Source organism: Oncorhynchus keta, chromosome 34, assembly GCF_023373465.1.
Source record: "Oncorhynchus keta strain PuntledgeMale-10-30-2019 chromosome 34, Oket_V2, whole genome shotgun sequence".
Lineage (NCBI taxonomy): Eukaryota > Metazoa > Chordata > Actinopteri > Salmoniformes > Salmonidae > Oncorhynchus > Oncorhynchus keta.
Genome location: NC_068454.1, coordinates 25,143,136 through 25,163,960, shown reverse-complemented (window position 1 = coordinate 25,163,960; position 20,825 = coordinate 25,143,136). Strand labels below are relative to the sequence as shown.

The 20,825-nt window shown below is 42.2% G+C and overlaps 1 protein-coding gene across 2 annotated transcripts in view; it reads right to left on the bottom strand.

Moving 5' to 3' along the window:
- Positions 1-20,739, bottom strand: part of LOC118366861 (interleukin-1 receptor type 1-like) — a 30,680-nt gene extending 9,941 nt beyond the window's left edge. The window contains exons 1-2 of one of the 2 annotated variants that reach the window (XM_035749641.2): positions 17,520-20,739; positions 16,926-17,004 (exon numbers count right to left, since the gene is read on the bottom strand). In XM_035749641.2, the coding sequence (XP_035605534.1) occupies positions 16,926-16,992 (67 nt within the window). In that variant the 5' untranslated portion in view covers positions 16,993-17,004; positions 17,520-20,739. Of the gene's footprint in view, positions 1-16,925; positions 17,346-17,519 lie in introns of those variants that run through there. The other variant, XM_052493501.1, reaches the window with a different exon arrangement.
- Between the last annotated feature and the right edge of the window lie 86 nt (positions 20,740-20,825).

Genomic DNA, 20,825 nt, shown 5'->3' with positions numbered 1-20,825 from the left:
CAATTGTCGGGCACTCCAAAGATGTAGCTTCATGCCTTCCACCACAGTTGCAACACTTCACAGTCTTCATTAACATTTACCATGACCTTCATTTCCACATCTCAGATTCCTTCGCTTGCAGACACTCTACATGTCCGGCAGGTAGCCTAGTGTTTAGAGCGTTGGGCCAGTAACTGAAAGGTTGATGGATTGAATCCCTGTGCTGACAAGTTAAAAATCTGTTGTTATGCCACCGAGCAAAGCAGTTAACCAAATGTTCACTGGGTAGTGAAGATGTGGATGTTGATTAAGGCAGCCCCCTGCACCTCTGACTCAGAGGGGTTTGGGTTAAATGCGGAAGACACATTTCAGTTGAAGGCATTCCGTTGTACAACTGACTAGGTATCCCCCTTTCCATTGTAAACATTTCCTGAATGTTCTCCCCTAAAATTTGGTTCCTAGCCTGTCACACAATATTGTTCAGATACAAGATTGTGGTGATGTGAATCTACTGTGGGACGCCAGTTAAAGTGCAGGCAGTGGCAGAGATGCAGTTAAGTTTAAGAGCCTTTACAGATTCAGATAATGGAGAAGTTCCATGGCAGGGAATGATTGAAAGTTGTTGACAGACTTATTGAGAATTGGTATGGAGTATGGATTATCTAAAAAGGAGACAGAGGTGCAAATAATAAATGGCAATGAACATACATAATTAAATGGTCTGTTAATGACAATAATCAATGCATTTAAATGGGTAAAGGTAAAGCTATGCATAAATATAGCAGGAGTAAACAATAAATGGCCAGAAAGGGGGTGCAATAGCATGCGGCATGATCGGCCGAAGCTATAGCAGGCCAATGTATCAATGGCTACATAGCATAACATGGCAAGCAAACAAACAATATAAAGCTAACAAAACTACTTTGACACTATCAAAGGGTTGCACCATTCCAACAACCTGGGAGGACAGGCCACCACCACACAACACAAACTAACTCTTCTGAAGTCAAATCTAGTATACCCAAATACTTGCCTGCAGCTGACACCACAACATCTATTTTCTGAGATTGACATTCCATTTCTGCGGTACAGTAGATAACCATTACTAAAAACGCTAAGAAGCATATATCACTTGTTGGCTTATCCCTCAGTGCTGGCACAGATCTACTACTCACAGGGATCCTCTCAGGATCCCTCACATTTGACCCATCCTCCTCTACTTTCTTCAATGCCTCAGCATACGACACCTCCTGCACTACTCTGACTCTAGCCTCCTCAGCCTACCACTCTCACACCTGACACTTCCAATCCACAGCATTATGGGCACCCTTACAGTTGACACGTAATTATATCCACTGAAACTACACAATCCTCTATCTCATACCATCCTGCACACTTACCACACTTCCCATCTTGGAATCTCCCTCCTACAAACTGCTGCGACATGACCATAAACGTTGCACCGGAAACAGTGCAGTGGATTCGTCACAAAAGCTCTAAAATGATAACTGATATATCCTAACATTACTTTGTTGGGTGAAGAAGATCTCACAAACACCAGGAATCTTGAACTTCAATTGCTCCACCTCCACGCTTAATGATACACCAGAAATGACTCATTTTAATGGTGCCCTGTTCCTAAGAGCAAAGCAAGAAATAGATCTTGACTCAAGTTGCGTGAAATGGAGCGCCCGCGTCCTCAAGTCCAGTATATGTTACCTTCACTGATTCACTTGCACCCAACTCCTTTCCCACCCACCTTGAAACCGCAAATGGATCCCCAGAAAGACAAAGATCCACTTCCTCCAAAAAATTTCACTCCTACTGGACCAAATTCTTCTTTATCATGTCCATTGATGCTAGGCTCAGGTTCCAAGATCTTCACCACAACTTAAACCTCACTTAACTTGCCCTCATTCACTTCCATTTCACCTCTAGAACTCAGTCTGGCGCTTGGCTCACTCTGTTTGCACTTGACATCAATCTACTTCGACACCCCATTTCCATTTTTATCTCCATCTTCAGTTGATCCACCACCACCCTCATCACCAGCCCAGTAATCACTCCTTTCTTTTTTTGTATTATTGTATTTAGGTTTTTAGACAATACACAAATATAATAGATAACACTGCTACTCCTACTGCTCTCTCCTCGTCCGCCCACGTGTTCTCGCACACCCCGAGAGCTTCTGGTCAGCGGGGTGGTGGCACCGGGATCCTCATCTCTCCCAAGTGGTCTTTCTCTCTTTCTCCCCTTACCCATCTGTCTATTGCCTCCTTTGAATTCCATGCTGTCACAGTTACCAGCCCTTTCAAGCTTAACATCCTTATCATTTATCGCCCTCCAGGTTCCCTCGGAGAGTTCATCAATGAGCTTGATGCCTTGATAAGCTCCTTTCCTGAGGACGGCTCACCTCTCACAGTTCTGGGCGACTTTAACCTCCCCACGTCTACCTTTGACTCATTCCTCTCTGCCTCCTTCTTTCCACTCCTCTCCTCTTTTGACCTCACCCTCTCACCCTCCCCCTACTCACAAGGCAGGCAATACGCTTGACCTCATCTTTACTAGATGCTGTTCTTCCACTAACCTCATTGCAACTCCCCTCCAAGTCTCCGACCACTACCTTGTATCCTTTTCCCTCTCGCTCTCATCCAACACTTCCCACACTGCCCCTACTCGGATGGTATCGCGCCGTCCCAACCTTCGCTCTCTCTCCCCCGCTACTCTCTCCTCTTCCATCCTATCTTCTCTTCCCTCTGCTCAAACTTTCTCCAACCTATCTCCTGATTCTGCCTCCTCAACCCTCCTCTCCTCCCTTACTGCATCCTTTGACTCCCTATGTCCCCTATCCTCCAGGCCGGCTCGGTCCTCCCCTCCCGCTCCGTGGCTCGACGACTCATTGCGAGCTCACAGAACAGGGCTCCGGGCAGCCGAGCGGAAATGGAGGAAAACTCGCCTCCCTGCGGACCTGGCATCCTTTCACTCCCTCCGCTCTACATTTTCCTCCTCTGTCTCTGCTGCTAAAGCCACTTTCTACCATTCTAAATTCCAAGCATCTGCCTCTAACCCTAGGAAGCTCTTTGCCACCTTCTCCTCCCTCCTGAATCCTCCCCCCTCCCTCCTCCCTCTCTGCAGATGACTTCGTCAACCATTTTGAAAAGAAGGTCGATGACATCCGATCCTCGTTTGCTAAGTCAAACGACACCGCTGGTTCTGCTCACACTGCCCTACCCTATGCTCTGACCTCTTTCTCCCCTCTCTCTCAGATGAAATCTCGCGTCTTGTGACGGCCGGCCGCCCAACAACCTGCCCGCTTGACCCTATCCCCTCCTCTCTTCTCCAGACCATTTCCGGAGACCTTCTCCCTTACCTCACCTCGCTCATCAACTCATCCCTGACCGCTGGCTACGTCCCTCCCGTCTTCAAGAGAGCGAGAGTTGCACCCCTTCTGAAAAAACCTACACTCGATCCCTCCGATGTCAACAACTACAGACCAGTATCCCTTCTCTCTTTTCTCTCCAAAACTCTTGAGCGTGCCGTCCTTGGCCAGCTCTACCGCTATCTCTCTCAGAATGACCTTCTTGATCCAAATCAGTCAGGTTTCAAGACTAGTCATTCAACTGAGACTGCTCTTCTCTGTATCACGGAGGCGCTCCGCACTGCTAAAGCTAACTCTCTCTCCTCTGCTCTCATCCTTCTAGACCTATCGGCTGCCTTCGATACTGTGAACCATCAGATCCTCCTCTCCACCCTCTCCGAGTTGGGCATCTCCGGCGCGGCTCACGCTTGGATTGCGTCCTACCTGACAGGTCGCTCCTACCAGGTGGCGTGGCGAGAATCTGTCTCCTCACCACGCGCTCTCACCACTGGTGTCCCCAGGGCTCTGTTCTAGGCCCTCTCTTATTCTCGCTATACACCAAGTCACTTGGCTCTGTCATAACCTCACATGGTCTCTCCTATCATTGCTATGCAGACGACACACAATTAATCTTCTCCTTTCCCCCTTCTGATGACCAGGTGGCGAATCGCATCTCTGCATGTCTGGCAGACATATCAGTGTGGATGACGGATCACCACCTCAAGCTGAACCTCAGCAAGACGGAGCTCCTCTTCCTCCCGGGGAAGGACTGCCCGTTCCATGATCTCGCCATCACGGTTGACAACTCCATTGTGTCCTCCTCCCAGAGCGCTAAGAACCTTGGCGTGATCCTGGACAACACCCTGACGTTCTCAACTAACATCAAGGCGGTGTCCCGTTCCTGTAGGTTCATGCTCTACAACATCCGCAGAGTACGACCCTGCCTCACACAGGAAGCGGCGCAGGTCCTAATCCAGGCACTTGTCATCTCCCGTCTTGATTACTGCAACTCGCTGTTGGCTGGGCTCCCTGCCTGTGCCATTAAACCCCTACAACTCATCCAGAACGCCGCAGCCCGTCTGGTGTTCAACCTTCCCAAGTTCTCTCACGTCACCCCGCTCCTCCGCTCTCTCCACTGGCTTCCAGTTGAAGCTCGCATCCGCTACAAGACCATGGTGCTCGCCTACGGAGCTGTGAGGGGAACGGCACCTCAGTACCTCCAGGCTCTGATCAGGCCCTACACCCAAACAAGGGCACTGCGTTCATCCACCTCTGGCCTGCTCGCCTCCCTACCACTGAGGAAGTACAGTTCCCGCTCAGCCCAGTCAAAACTGTTCGCTGCTCTGGCCCCCAATGGTGGAACAAACTCCCTCACGACGCCAGGACAGCGGAGTCAATCACCACCTTCCGGAGACACCTGAAACCCCACCTCTTCAAGGAATACCTAGGATAGGGTAAGTAAGGGTAAGTAATCCTTCTCACCCCCCTTCTCCCCCAACAAGATTTAGATGCAAGTGGCTGTTCCACTGGTTGTCATAAGGTGTATGCACCAATTTGTAAGTCGCTCTGGATAAGAGCGTCTGCTAAATGACTTAAATGTAAATGTAATAATAAAGAAATATATCCTTTCAATGGCACCCTGTTCCTGAGAGCAAAGCAAGTAACAGGTATTTTCCCCAGTCTTATGGTGCAGAGCAGCCATTCCTTCTGGGTGGAAGAAACACAAAAAATCATCACAAGTCCACTTCGGGTTACCTTCACCGATTCAACATTAAACAACTCCTTTTTCAGCCAGCCTGATACCTCATATGGTAGCCAAAAGGCAGGGGTCCACTTTCTCTGATCTGATGAAACCAAGATTGAACTCTTTGGCATGAATGCCAAGTGTCACGTCTGGTGGAAACCTGGCACCATCCCTACGGTGAAGCACGGAGTGGCAGCATCATGCTGTGGGGATGTTTTTCAGCAGCAGGAACTGGGAGATAAATCAGGATTGAGGGAATGATGAATGCAGAGAGATCCTTGATGAAAACCTACGCCAGAGCGCTCAGGACCTCAGACCGGGGTGATGGTTTACCTTCCAACAGGACAACGACCATAAGCACACACACAAGAGAATGCAGGAGTGACTTTCTGTCCTTGAGTGGCCCAGACAGAGCATAGACCTTAACCCGATCTAACGTCTCTGGAGAGACCTGAAAATAGCTGTTCAGCTACACTCCCGATCCAACCTGATAGAGCTTGAGAGGATCTGCAGAGAAGAATGCGAGAAACTCCCTAAATACAGGTGTGCCAAGCTTGTAGCATCATACCCAAGAAGACCCATGGCTGTAATCACTGCCAAAGGTGCTTCAACAAAGTACAGAGTAAAGGATCTGAATACTTATGTAAATGTGATTTATACGTTTTTTATGTGCAAACATTTCTAACCCTGTTTTTGCATTGTCATTATGGGGTATTGTGTGTAGATTAATGAGAAAAACCAACAATTTAATCAATTTTAGAATAAGGCTGTAACATAACAAAATGTGGAAAAAGTCAAGGGGTCTGAATACTCTCCGAATGCACTGTAGCTATCTTGAGGTATTTGTTGTAACTCTAAATGCAATTGTAGCTAGGTATCTAGCTAACAGCTATGGAAGAGGGTGAAAGGGTTAGCTAGCAGTTCCAGCTGTCAGGGGGAGTGGGCTACTCTGGATAGTGCAGGTCCTTTGTGGGAGCACATTAAGAAAATATTATTCAGGTCCAGTCCCTAGCAAGAAAAACTGAGGACAGAGAGGTGTAGCAACATAATATTCAGTGCTTTCTAATTTGAGTATAATGCAGCCTGTTTCTTCTGTGATGTTTTCTGTCCTCAGAGAGAGCCGTAAAACCCTGTCTGCAGATGAAGAGGTCCCAATGAATGTCGGCCCCTATCCTTATTCGGGTGGTGTTCGGTGGTCGACGTCACCGGCTTTCTAGTCACCACCGATCCATGTTTCAGTTTCGTTTTGTTTTGTCTGTATTACACACACATGGTTTCAATTCCCATATCATGTTCCTTATCTAACCCTCTGGCATACATTTATGTTCTGTCCATGATTGGTGGTGTCTTAGTGGTTGTTGTAGGTGTTAATGTGTATGTATTTTTCTATTTGGAATTTTGTTTGTCTTTTGTGAGTAAACTCCGTTGTGTTGCTCAAACCTGTGTCCTGCGCCTGACTCCGCTACATCTCTGCACCCAATCGCTGATAACTACCATCTCCAGTGTAAGTCTACCTTTGATAAGCTTCCCAGTAAAGCATTAAAAACAATCAAGCAACCCAGAAAAGTGCTAAAAATAGCCCATATTAACATATGTAGACTAAGAAACAAGGTCCATGAAGTCTATAACTTGCTTGTAACAGATAACATTCATATTCTGACTATCTCTAGCACACCCTGATCTGTTCCACATATCCTTGTTATTGTCTCCACTCCCTCCAGGTGTCACTTGTTTTCCCCAGTGTATTTATCCCTGTGTTTCCTGTCTCTCTGTGCCAGTTCGTTTTGTATGTTCCAAGTCAACCAGCGTTTTTCCCCGTAATCCTGCCATTATTATTCTCCTTTCCCTCGTCCTTCCGGTTTTGAACCTTGCATGTTCTGGTCTCTGTACCCGCCTGCCTGACCATTCTGCCTGCTTTGACCTCAAGCCTGTCTGCCACTCAAGGACTCTGAACTGGTGTTGACATTTTGCCTGTCCACGACCATTCTCTTGCCTGTCCACGACCATTCTCTTGCCTGTCCACGACCATTCTCTTGCCTGTCCACGACCATTCTCTTGCCTGTCCACGACCATTCTCTTGCCTGTCCACGACCATTCTCTTGCCTGTCCACGACCATTCTCTTGCCTGTCCACGACCATTCTCTTGCCTGTCCACGACCATTCTCTTGCCTGTCCACGACCATTCTCTTGCCTGTCCACGACCATTCTCTTGCCTGTCCACGACCATTCTCTTGCCTGTCCACGACCATTCTCTTGCCTACTCCTTTTGGATTATTAAACATCTTAAACTCCAACCATCTGACTCCTGTGTCTGCATCTGGGTCTCGCCTTGTGTCATGATAATCTCTGAAACTCACTTAGATGCGTTGCATATAATCGATGTGGTGCGCATTCGCGAAAAAGAACTGTCATTGCTCCAACGTGTACCTAACCATAAACATCAAAGCCTTTCTTAAAATCAATACACAAGTATATATTTTTAAACCTGTATATTTAGCTAAAATAATTCCAGATTAGCAGGCAATATTAACCAGGTGAAATTGTGTCACTTCTCTTGCGTTCATTGCATGCAGAGTCAGGGCATAAGCAACCGTTTGGGTAGCCTGGCTCGTTGCGAACTAATTTGCCAGAATTTTACGTAATTATGACATAACATTTAAGATTGTGCAATGTAACAGGAATAGTTAGACATATGGATGCCACCCGTTAGATAAAATACGGAACGGTTCCGTATTTCACTGAAAGAATAAAACGTCTTGTTTTCGAGATGATAGTTTCCGGATTCAACCATATTAATGACCTATGGCTCGTATTTCTGTGTGTTGTTATGTTATAACTAAGTCTTTGATTTGATAGAGCAGTCTGACTGAGCGATGGTAGGCACCAGCAGGCTTGTAAGCATTCATTCAAACAGCACTTTCATGCGTTTGCCAGCAGCTCTTCGCAATGCTTCATTGCGCCGTTTATGACTTCAAGCCTGTCAACTCCCGAGATTAGGCTGGTGTAACCAAGGTGAAATGGCTAGCTAGTTAGTGGGGTGCACGTTAGTGTTTCAAATGTCACTCACTCTGAGACTTGGAGTGATTATTCCCCTTGCTCTGCAAGGGCCGCGGCTTTTGTGGAGTGATGGGTAACGCTGCTTCGAGGGTGGCTGTTGTCGATGTGTTCCTGGTTCGAGCCCAGGTAGGGGCGAGGAGAGGGATGGAAGCTATACTGTTACACTGGCAATACTAAAGTGCCTATAAGAACATCCAATAGTCAAAGGTATATGAAATACAAATCGTATAGAGAGAAATTGTCCTATAATTCCTATAATAACTACAACCTAAAACTTCTTACCTGGGAATATTGAAGACTCATGTTAAAAGGAACCACCAGCTTTCATATGTTCTCATGTTCTGAGCAAAGAACTTAAATGTTAGCTTTCTTACATGGCACATATTGCACTTTTACTTTCTTCTCCAACACTTTGTTTTTGCATTATTTAAACCAAATTGAACATGTTTCATTATTTATTTGAGGATAAATTGATTTTATTGATGTATTATATTAAGTTAAAATAAGTGTTCATTCAGTATTGTTGTAATTGTTATTATTACAAATAAATACAAGTTTTTTTTTTTTTTAAATTTTTAAGAATTGGCCGATTAATCTGTATCGGTGTTGAAAAATGATAATCGGTCGACCTCTATTACAGGGGCACCTTAAATTACATTTTGGGTAAAAGGCCAACTTGGCTCCTTCATTCATTGAATCAGATGGCTCATTCATCACATAGCCCACAGATACTGTAACTACTTTAAAGAGTTTTTCAAAGATAAGCAAACTTAAGGATGACATGACAGCAACAAATGCTGATACTACACATCCAAGTATATCGGACCAAATTATCAAAGACAAGAATTGTACTTTGAATTCCGTAAAGTCAGTGTGGAAGAGGTGAAAAAAATATTGCTGTCTATCAACAATGACAAGCCACCGGGGTCTGACAATCTGGATGGAAAACTACTGAGGATAATAGCAGACAATATTGCCACTCCTATTTGCCACATCTTCAATTGAAGCCTACTAGAGAGTGTGTTCCCTCAGGCCTGGAGGGAAGATAAAGTCATTACGCTACACAAGAATAGTAAAGCCCCCTTTACTGGCTCAAGTAGCTGACCAATCAGCCTGTTACCAACCCTTAGTAAACTTCTGGAAAAAATGGTGTTTGACAACATACAAAGCTATTTCACAGTAAACAAATTGACAGAATTTCAGCATGCTTATAGGGAAGGACACTCAACAAGCACAGCACTTACACAAATGACTGATGATTGGGCTGAGAGAAAGTGATGATAAAATGATTGTGTCTTGTTAGACTTCAGTACAACTTTTGACATTATCGATCACAGTCTGCTGCTGGAAAAACATATGTGCTATGGCTTTACGCCCCCTGCTATAACTTGTCTAACAGAACACAGAGGGTGTTCTTTAATGGAAGCCTCTCAAATATAATACAGTTAGAATTAAGAATAGCTGTTTAGGCCCCTTGCTTTTTTGAATTTTTACGAACGACATGGCACTGACTTTGAGTAAAGCCAGAGTGTCTAAGTATGTGGATGATTCAACTCTATACACATCAGCTACTACAGCGACTGAAATGACTGCAACACTCAAAGAGCTGCAGTTGGTGTCAGAGTGGGTGGCAAGGAATAAGTTAGCCCTAAACCTTTCTAAAAATAAAATCATTGTATTTGGAACAAAACACTCACTAAACCCTAAACCTCAACTAAATCTTGTAATAAATCATGTGGAAATTGATAGAGTTGAGGTGACTAAACTGCTTGGAGTAACCCTAGATTGTAAACTGTCATGGTCAAAACATATTGATGCAGTAGTAGCTAAGATGGGGAGAAGTATGTATAATAACTATAATAAAGCGATGCTCTGCCTTCTTTACAACACTAACAACAAGGCAGGTCCTACAGGCCCGAGTTTTGTTGCACCTGGCCTACTGTTTAGTCGTGTGGTCAGGTGCCACAAAAAAGAACTTAGGAAAATTGCAATTGGCTCATAACAGGGCAGCACGGCTGGCCCTTGGATGTACACAGAGAGCTAATATTAATAATATGCATGTCAATCTCTCCTGGCTGAAAGTGGAGGAGAGATTGACTTCATCACTACTTTTATTAATGAGAGGTATTGACATGTTGAATGCACCGAGCTGTCTGTCTAAACTACTGGCACACAGTTCGGACACCCATGCATACTGGCACACAGCTCGGACACCCATACATTCCTCACAAGACATGCCACAAGAGGTCTCTTCACAGTCCCCAAATCCAGAACAGACTATGGGAGGCACACAGTACTCCACAGAGCCATGATTACATAGAACTCTATTCCACATCAAGTAACTGACCCAAGCAGTAAAATTAGATATAAAAACAGATAAATAAAACACCTATGGGAACAGCGGGACTGTGAAGCAACACAAACATTGTACAGACAAATGCATGCACACACACACACACACACACACACACACACACACACGTAATGTACATACACACAGATTTAGTACTGTAGATATGTGGTAGAGTAGGGGCCTGGGGTCACACAGTGTGTTTTGAAATCTGTGAATGTATTGTAATGTTTTTAACATTTTATAAACTGCCTTAATTTGGCTGAACCCCATTAAGAGTAGCTGCTGCTTTGGCAGCAGCTAATGGGGATCTATGATGAATACAAAATACAAATATGTATACCTATGCTAGCATATTTTGTGAACAAAAGTAGTTTAAAAGTCACACACAAGGCCTCCCGGGTGGCACAGTGGTCTACTGCACTGAACTAGCTGTGCCACCAGAAACTCTGGGTTCGGGCCCAGGCTCTGTCGCAGTCGGCCGTGACCGGGAGGTCCGTGGGGCGATGCACAATTGGCCTAGCGTCGTCCGGGTTAGGGAGGGCTTGGTCGGTAGGGTAGGGACATCCTTGTCTCGACGCGCACCAGCGACTCCTGTGGCGGGCCGGGCGCAGTGCGCACTAACCAAGGTAGCCAGGTGTACGGTGTTTCCTCCGACACATTGGTGCGGCTGGCTTCCGGAGGAGGCGCGCTGTGTTAAGAAGCAGTGCAGCTTGGTTGGGTTGTGTTTCAGTAGGACGCATGGCTTTCGACCTTCGTCTATCCCGAGCCCGTAAGGGAGTTGTAGCGATGAGACAAGATAGTAAATACTAACAATTGGATACCACGAAATTGGGGAGAAAAGGGGCTAAAAATAAATAAACATTTAAATGTGATATAGCAAAGCACCTGAGAGAGATGGGTGCGCAATTAAGCAGGTACTTTCCCAAAATGCATGACACAAACAACTGGATTCATTATCCCTTTCATGCCCTGCCTCCAGTCCACTTACTGATATCTGAACAAGAGCCTCATCGAAATCGCTACAAGCATTTCTGTGAAAATGTTATTTAATCAGAAGCCACTGCCAGATTTCTGGATTGGGCTGCGCTCAAGAGTATCCTGGCTTGGAGGTTTACGTGGTTGCAAAGACACTGATGCCCTTTGTAACCACGTACCTATGTGAGAGCCGATTCTCGGCCCTCACAAGCATGAAAACTAAATACAGACACAGACTGTGTGTGGGAAATGATTTAAGACTGAGACTCTCTCCAATACAACCCAACATTGCAGAGTTATGTAAATGTATCGTTTAGTGTGTGGGGCAGGCTTACAATGATGGAAAAAAACAACATTTGAGAGTGTGCTGACCCTGGTGCAAGAGGGGGTACACAGCTGGAGGTTGAATGTTGGAAGGGGCACGGGACTATAACAAGTTTGGGAACCACTGTTCTAATGCAATGTCCATGAAATGTTACAGCCACAACAAAATAATCAAGTAGTCAAGCATCTGCAGACCAGCGAGGAGGAGGAAAGCAAATAGAACAATAACAACTAGCAAGTTTTATCAGACAGTTTCATGAAATGCAGGAATAGAGCACGCTAGCCAGTAATAGTAAAATTATTATTTGAAACCACCACATGCACATTATCTGTATCTGTATTATATTCCATATGTTTTAATATATTTATACTGTATTGCTATCTGTCTCATGTTGTACAGATCATCAGCATGACGTTTGAATTATATTGAATTGTCAAGTGAAATAAACACTCATTTAAATAACTTTGTGCCTCTCTTTCAGATCTGCCAAGCACACCTCTGCCTCTGACAGCTTCTCCCCATGCTGACCACCAATAGACAATGCCCACCATGAAAGCTGCTGTTGATGGGCTCCTGGCCAAGCACCACATGGAGAAAGACATCCTGTGAAGGGGGTGGATACATACAGCTCTGCTATCAGCTCTACCACCAGTATCATGCCTGTGTCAATGTCATTAGCTGCTACAGCCAAACTAATTTGCTAATGTTTTATTGCACCATATAGTATTACTTTTTGCCATTCAATATCTAGGCTGACTGTGCCTCGAAGCGGTTGGGTAAGCTCCTTCCTCATTGGCCATGTCAGTTGAACAGTGCCACAATGTTTCCCAACCCCTCTGTTTGTCATAGCTACATTCTTCTTCTTCTTCTTCTTCTCTACCACAGATTCCCACAAGGTCTCAGACTCCAGGATGGGTAAATGCTTACAACAAAGAAACAGACCTAGAGTTGTTGATTTCCATTGTGACTTGTAATGTTAAAAAGGGAAGAAAAAGACAATCTATTCTTCTAAATGAGCTAACTAGACTACTACACACAACCACTAGAATAGTTATTTTTTATGTTATTGAGTAGGCCTATATCTTCGTTTCACCTAATGAATCAAATTATTCATCTAACACAAATCCTTGTAATTTTGCAATAAAGTTGACTAAAGGAGAAGCTCATCTTTGTTTTTAGGTATTTTCACTTGGTAATGAGTAAGTAATTCTATAGAAATTGCTCATTGGTCACTTTAAAGTTACTTAACTTTATATAGCTTAGTGCCAGCATTGGTATGTGGTGGTATATAGACAGCTACGAAAAATATAGATGAAAACTCTCTTGGTAAATGGTGTCTACATGAGATACTCTACCTCAGGCGAGCAAAACCTTGAGATCGGCAGGTGAGGGTTAGTTTTATAGAGGCAGGTTAGTTTTACAATACTGATGATGTGTTGTTGCAATAGTAATCCATTCCAGCAGCTAGATGTTCTTTACCATTCGGCCATCAGACTTGCCACCAATGCTCCTTATTGGACACATCACTAGACTCTATACTCCTCTATAAACTGGTCATCTCTGTATACCTGTCGCAAGACCCACTGGTTGATGCTTCTTTATAAAACCCTCTTAGGTCTCACTCCCCCCTATCTGAGATACCTACTGCAGCCCTCATCCTCCACATACAACACCCATTTCTGCCAGTCACATTCTGTTAAAGGTCCCCAAAGCACACACATCCCTAGTTCGCTGCGGGTAGTGACTGGAACGAGCTGCAAAAAAAAAAAAAAAACACTCAAAATTGACAGTTTTATCTCCATCGCTTCATTGAATGACTCAATCCTGGACACTTACTGACAGTTGTGGCTGCTTCGCGTGAAGTATTGTTGTCTCTACCTTCTTGCCTTTGTGCTGTTGTCTGTACCCAATAATGTTTACTACCTTCTTGCCTTTGTGCTGTTGTCTGTTCCTAATAATGTTTACTACCATCTTGCCTTTGTGCTGTTGTCTGTACCCAATAATGTTTACTACCATCTTGCCTTTGTGCTGTTGTCTGTTCCTAATAATGTTTATACCATGTTTTGTGCTGCTACCATTTTGTGCTGCTGCCATGTTGTGTTGCTCGCATGTTGTTGTCATGTGGCGTTGCTACCAATGCCATGTTGTCGTCTTAGGTCTCTCTTTATGTTGTGTTGTCTCGCTTGTCGTGATGCGTGTTTTGTCCTATATATATTGTTTTTATCCCAGCCCCTGCCCCTGCCCCCGCAGGAGGAATCGTTTAGATTTTTGATAAGGTGTTGTATGGTCCGTTGCATTGCTCAGGACTGTTGACCCAACTCAATATGCTGCCTGTCACAAACCCGTGTGTCTCGTTCTGGTTGAGGTGTTCCCCTCATTAAACAGTAACTGGCATAGTCTGGTAATTGTGCCATTTTAGCTGACCAAATTCGAAATGTTAGCTATTCAAATCCGATCCAACAATATCTAGGAGCGAGAAATCCAGGTCTATAAAAACAAAGGTGTCATTGTATGCTGATTCATGTTCTTTTAAATCCACAATTTGGATCCCTCCACAGCCTCATAGAGGATGTAAATACTTTTTCTAACCTCTCTGGATTACAACCAAAGTGTACAATATTACGTATTGGATCACTAAAAAATACAACTTTTACATTACCTTGTAGTTCACCAATAAAATGGTCTGACGGTGAAGTGGACAGACTCAGTATTCATATCCCGAAATAAATAAATGATCTCACTAAAATATGTTTTAATAGAAGATTAGCAAAAATAGATAAGATCTTACTATCATAGAAAGGAAAAATCCCTCCGATTAACTCTTTACTCATATCCCAGTTGACTGATTTGCGACTTGTTTTTTAAATTATATGAGCAAAAAATATTCCATTTAATTTGGAACGCCATGTCAGATCAAATTAACAGGGCCTATTTATATAATGAATTGGGAGGGCAACAAAAGTCATAGTCAATCCATCAATAATATAATGATACTCTTAGCGAAAATGTTTCTTTAATTTACAATCTTTAGAAACTATGAGAATAGAAAGGTGCTGAACTTTTGTGAAACATCACAGCACAGTTGAAAAATATATGGCAAATAGAAATCAAAACGGGATGGTGTTCAGACAGGGACTAAAAATAACAAGATAACTCACGTAAAATATACTGCGTCCGTAAAATGTATATAGGTTCAGGACTTTTGTGAAACAGCACAGTTGAAAAATGTAAAAAATAAATCAAAACTATATGGTCTTCAGAGATAGATGGCGCTGAGGGTAGCTGAAGGATGGGACCAAAAAAAAAAAGATAACAATTGTGAAATATACTGTGTCCGTAAAATGTATATAGTATGTATAAACTGGAAGTAGAAGCCTAAGTGTTGTTGTCCATTAGTTTACTCCAATTAGGGTAGGGGTGGTAGGTTTAGGGGAAAATAATAAAGGAAAACATATATATATTTATTATACAGTACCAGTCAAAAGTTGACACACCTACTCATTCAAGGGTTTTTCTTATTTTTTTAAACTATTTTCTACATTGTAGAATAATAGTGAAGACATCAAAACTATGAAATAACACGTATGGAATCACATAGTAACCGAAAAAATGTTAAACAAATCTAAATATATGTTATGTTTGAAATTCTTCAAAGTAGTCACCCTTTGCCTTGATGACAGCTTTGCACACTCTTGGCAGACCCTTGCATAGGTTTGTACACACACACACACACACACATATATGCAGGATTTACAAATGATAAAGACAATTACATTGATGGAAGCCACAATCCATCTGCAATATTAAAGCTAATCCACCCCCTAAAAAGATTTTAAAAACCTAGTCGGCAGGTGTTACTACAATATACTAGTCATGTCCGCAAAAATACTACAGTAAATACTACAGTATACTACAGTCATGTACATACAAACACTACAGTAAATACTGCAGTATACTATAGTCAAGTCCGCAAAACACTATAGTAAACACTACAGTGAATACTATTGTATACTATGGTAATGTCTGCAAAAACACTACATTGATACTAAAGTATACTACAGTCATGGCCGCAAAAATACTACAGTAAACACTACAGTATATTAATATAGTAATACTACAGTATTTAAGACCATAGTATCATAGTATAGTATTTTTTCATGAGGGTTAGCTGTAAATGTGTAATGTTTGAACTAGCAACACATTGGAAATACATTTAACTTTTTTTTGTATTATTCTTGACAAATGTATAAATGAATTGTATCCAAATATGTGGTTGTATGGTGTTTTGAAATAGTAAAATAAAATAAATCATACAAGGGATACTACAGTGTGGAGTATAGTATTCTACAGTAATCTACAAAATTGATCGAAGGGGAACCTCTGAAGAAATTCCCAGCATGAGCTCCCCAGGGACAGTACGTTCAAATCAACACGGCATCGACAAAGCTAGAAGCTACAGTAAAAAAATTGTAAAGTAAGCACTATGTGATCGAGGGATACTACAGCGTGCAGTACAGTATTCTAAACAGTATACTACAACATTCTAAAGTAAGCACAACATGATCAAGGGATACTACAGTGGGTAGTATAGTATTCTACAGTATACTAAAAAATATTATAGTAAGCACTACACGATCAAAGGGGGATACTAGTGAGTAGTATAGTATTCTCCAGTATATGACAACATTCTATAGTAGGCACTACACAATTGAGGGATACTACAGTGTGGATGGAGTATAGTTTCCTACAGTATACAACACAATTATAAATGAAGTACTACACATTATCGAGGGATAGTATATTGTGTAGTATAGTACTCTACAGTATACGACAAGTCTATAGTAAGCACTACACGGTCGAGGGATACTAGTGTGTATAGGTTTCTACAATGTACTACAGTTTACTATAGATTACTACAGAATTCTATAGTAAACTGTAGTATTTTCTATAGGGGATTGTTATTTCAAAACAGCTGTTTTGCTGTTTTTTTGTTTCATGTGAATGTACCCTCACTCAAACCAACCTGTTATTCCAACTGAATAACACTCAGTTGAGTGGCTGCTGAGTGCTACTGTTCAGTTCTACCCATTTTAGCCTATACTATTTCCCTGTAATCGCTTTCATCCTGACTTACCTTGGCCAAGGGAGAGGTGGAGCAACAGAGTCATATTGAGAAAGCAAATGTAGAACTCCCACAACATGATGTTCCGAATCTGAGACAGAGAAATAGACCTCGCATCACATTTAACACAACTTTAAAATTACTCTCTTAAACTCTGTGAAATAGGCTATTAGCGGTCGTTCGCAAACACAAAGCGAAAACACCGCTGGCTCTTGAGAAATATCCTGTCTTTTAAACCAACTCCTCGAAGACTTCCCAGCTGTATAGGGAAATGAAACACAGATAATGCGCCGCAAGACAAAGTGAGTTTAAAAACACGCCAATGAAAACCCAAGGAAAATACAGCCCCAGTCCTTACTGAACTGAACCCACACTTCAGTTAGCGGGAATTGTAAGCCTACTGTTATTTAGCAAACATGCTTTCATTAGGCCATACACATTGTTCCATCAGAGAGCTACTCTCTCAGTGCGCCTCTGTATGTCAGTGAGTCTTTATTACTAACCACACTGGCCACAATTATCTATGTTGTTATTTAGAAACCATAATTAAGTTAATACATTCTAAATTAAATAATAATTGTTTGTACATTTGGCAGGCAAACTTACCTTAGCAATGTAGTTTGATGCTTTGTGATTTATTTTGCGTCAGTGGAATAAACACAGTCTCCTCATTTGGTCTACAAGAGTAATGGTTAGGCGGAAATCCCCTTCCCGGAACTTTTAACCTATATGAGTAACGTTAGCCTACTTTACGTCTCAAGGAGCGCATCGTATGCCTGGTTCCACTACAAGCCGCCCACTCAGCTAGATGCAGGTGGAATATTCTACTACTCATTTTGTGAGGTTAGTATTGTAGGCCTATCTTAACTCAACCTGGTGTCACAGTATTTCGTATTATTCGGAAGTCGGAGGTTTACATACACTTTAGCCAAATAATGTTACGGTTTTCTAGTGGTGAAGGAGAGTCGGACCAAAACACAGCGTGTAGATTGCGATCCATGTTTAATCAAACAACGTAACACGAATCAAACCACAAACTCAACAAAACAATACACGTAATGAAAACCGAAACAGCCTAAACTGGTGCAAACTAACAGACTAAGGACATCAAGACACTAAGGACAATCACCCACCACACAACCAAAGAATATGGCTGCCTAAATATGGTTCCCAATCAGAGACAACGATAAACACCTGCCTCTGATTGAGAACCACTTCAGACAGCCATAGACTTACCTAGAACACCCCACTAAGCTACAATCCCACTACATACACACCACATACAAAAACCCATGTCACACCCTGGCCTGAACAAATAAATGAAGATAAACACAAAATACTTCGACCAGGGCGGGACAAATACAATTAAACTCAGTTTTTCACAAATCCTGACATTTAATCCAAGTAAAAAGTACCTGTTTTAGGTCAGTTAGGATCACCACTTAATTTTAAGAATGTGAAATGTCAGAATAATAGTAGAGAAAATGATTTATTTCAGGTTTTATTTATTTAATCACATTCCCAGTGGGTCAGAAGTTTGCATACACTCAATTAGTATTTGGTAGCATTGTCTTTAAATTGTTTAACTTGGGTCAAACATTTTGGGCAGCCTTCCACAAGCTTCCCACAATAAGTTTGGTGAATTGTGGCCCATTCCTCCTGACAGAGCTGGTGTAACTGAGTCAGGTTTGTAGGCCTCCTTGCTCACACACACTTTTTCAGTTCTGCCCACAAATGTTCTATAGAGGTTTGAGGTCAGGGCTTTGTGATGGCCACTCCAATAGCTTGACATTGTTGTCCTTAAGCCATTTCTCCACAACTTTGGAAGTATGATTGGGGTCATTGTCCATTTGGAAGACACAATTGCGATCCACATAATGTTTCTTCCTCACGATGCTATCTATTTTGTGAAGTGCACCAGTCCCTCCTGCAGCAAAGCACCCGCACAACATGATGCTGCCACCCTGTACTTCACGGTTGGGATGGTGTTCTTCGGCTTCAAAGCCTCCTCCTTTATCCTCCAAACATAACGATGGTCATTATGGCCAAACAGTTTTATTTGTGTTTCATCAGACCAGAGGACATTTCTCCAAAAAGTATGATCTTTGTCCCCATGTGCAGGTGCAAACCATAGTCTGGCTTTTTTATGGCGGTTATGGAGCAGTGGCTTCTTCCTTGCTGAGCAGCCTTTCAGGTTATGTCGATATAGGACTTGTTTTACTGTGGATATAGATACTTGTGTACCTGTTTCCTCCAGCATCTTCACAAGGTCCTTTGCTGTTGTTCTGGGATTGATTTGCACTTTTCACACCAAAGTACATTAATCTCTAGGAGACAAAACGAGTCTCCTTCCTGAGCTGTATGACGGCTGCGTGGTCCCATGGTGTTTATACTTGCGTACTATTGTTGTACAGTTGAACAACTAAACTAATAGTTTGGAAAACTCTGGGTTAGCTAAAAGGGTTAAGATTAGGCTTAGAGTTAAGGGAAAGGTTAGCTAACATGCTAAATAGTTGCAAAGTAGCAAGTAGTGGCAACTTAGTTATTAGCAAAAATTGTCCGTGATGAGATCCGAACACGTAACTAGGCATTCTCGTGATACGCGTTTTTGCCTTAAGTTTGGTCTCATGTAACAATACCAAACGTAACATATCATACTCATTTGGGTGTCCCAGATGTACTTTACTATGTTATGTAAAGTCTATCAGACAAGTCTACTTAACTTGGCCTAGTAAGAAATTGGAAGGTGACTTGTATGTAGACCTATTGAAGAAAAGCCATTCCCATCTAAAGTGGCTAAATGTTACTTCCCATAAGTCTACTTGCGAAAACATTTGTCCAAGTTTAGGTAGGCCTATACGCCAACTACTACTACTCCTACAGTACATATCACGCTAATAATTCATTATTAAGCCTTATAGGACTAAATGTCAGCAATATTTTCACTGATCATCATCTTTGAAAACATGATCAGTCCACTTATTAACATTGTTTAATTGAACCACTATAATGAACCATTTGATTATTTTTAATATTCACTTTATCTCCACTTGACATAAATTAAAATAGGCTACTTAAAATGATATATATATTAGATGTCTAAGGCTTTTCGATAAACTTTTTTTTAAATGACATAGCCTATTTTATGATCACATTGGATTACAGTAAAGCAGGTTAGCAGTCACAGATTAAGGACTACCTGAATGTAGGTTTAGTAGGCTAGCCATGACAAAAGAGCTAGCATACAACCAACTTCTGCAAACGCCACACCCTTTCTGCAAAGTTTTTGGTAATTTTCAGGGAACGCTACAATAATTTGCTTTAATAAAGTATTTGTTAATAGTCGGCACACCATTTATAAAACATTAATGCTATAAAAGTAAATGTCAGTAAGTTATTCATAAATACTTAGGCCTACTTATGCATTATTGACTGCATTCATAAATATTACACTTATAGCTCAATGGATGATTAACATCAATCTGTGTCACACCCTGACCTTAGTTATCTTTGTTTTTTATTATTCTTTTGGTTAGGTCAGGGTGTGACAAGGGTGGTATGTGTTTTTGTCTTGCCTAGGTTTTTTTTGTAATTCTATGGGGTTTTGGTATGTCTAGGTATATGTAGGTCTATGGTGGCCTGAATTGGTTCCCAATCAGAGACAGCTGTTTATCGTCGTCTCTGATTGGGGATCCTATTTAGGTTGCCATTTTCCATTTTGGTTTTTGGGGTTATTGTCTGTGTAGTTGCATGTCAGCACTCGTGTTATATAGCGGCACATTCATTTTGTTTTAGTGTTCTTCGTTTAATAAAGAAGAATTTATTCATATCACACTGCGCCTTTGTCACGTTCGTCGTATTGATGAGACCATCTGAGAAACCATTCTTTCAACAATCCTCAATAAATAAAGG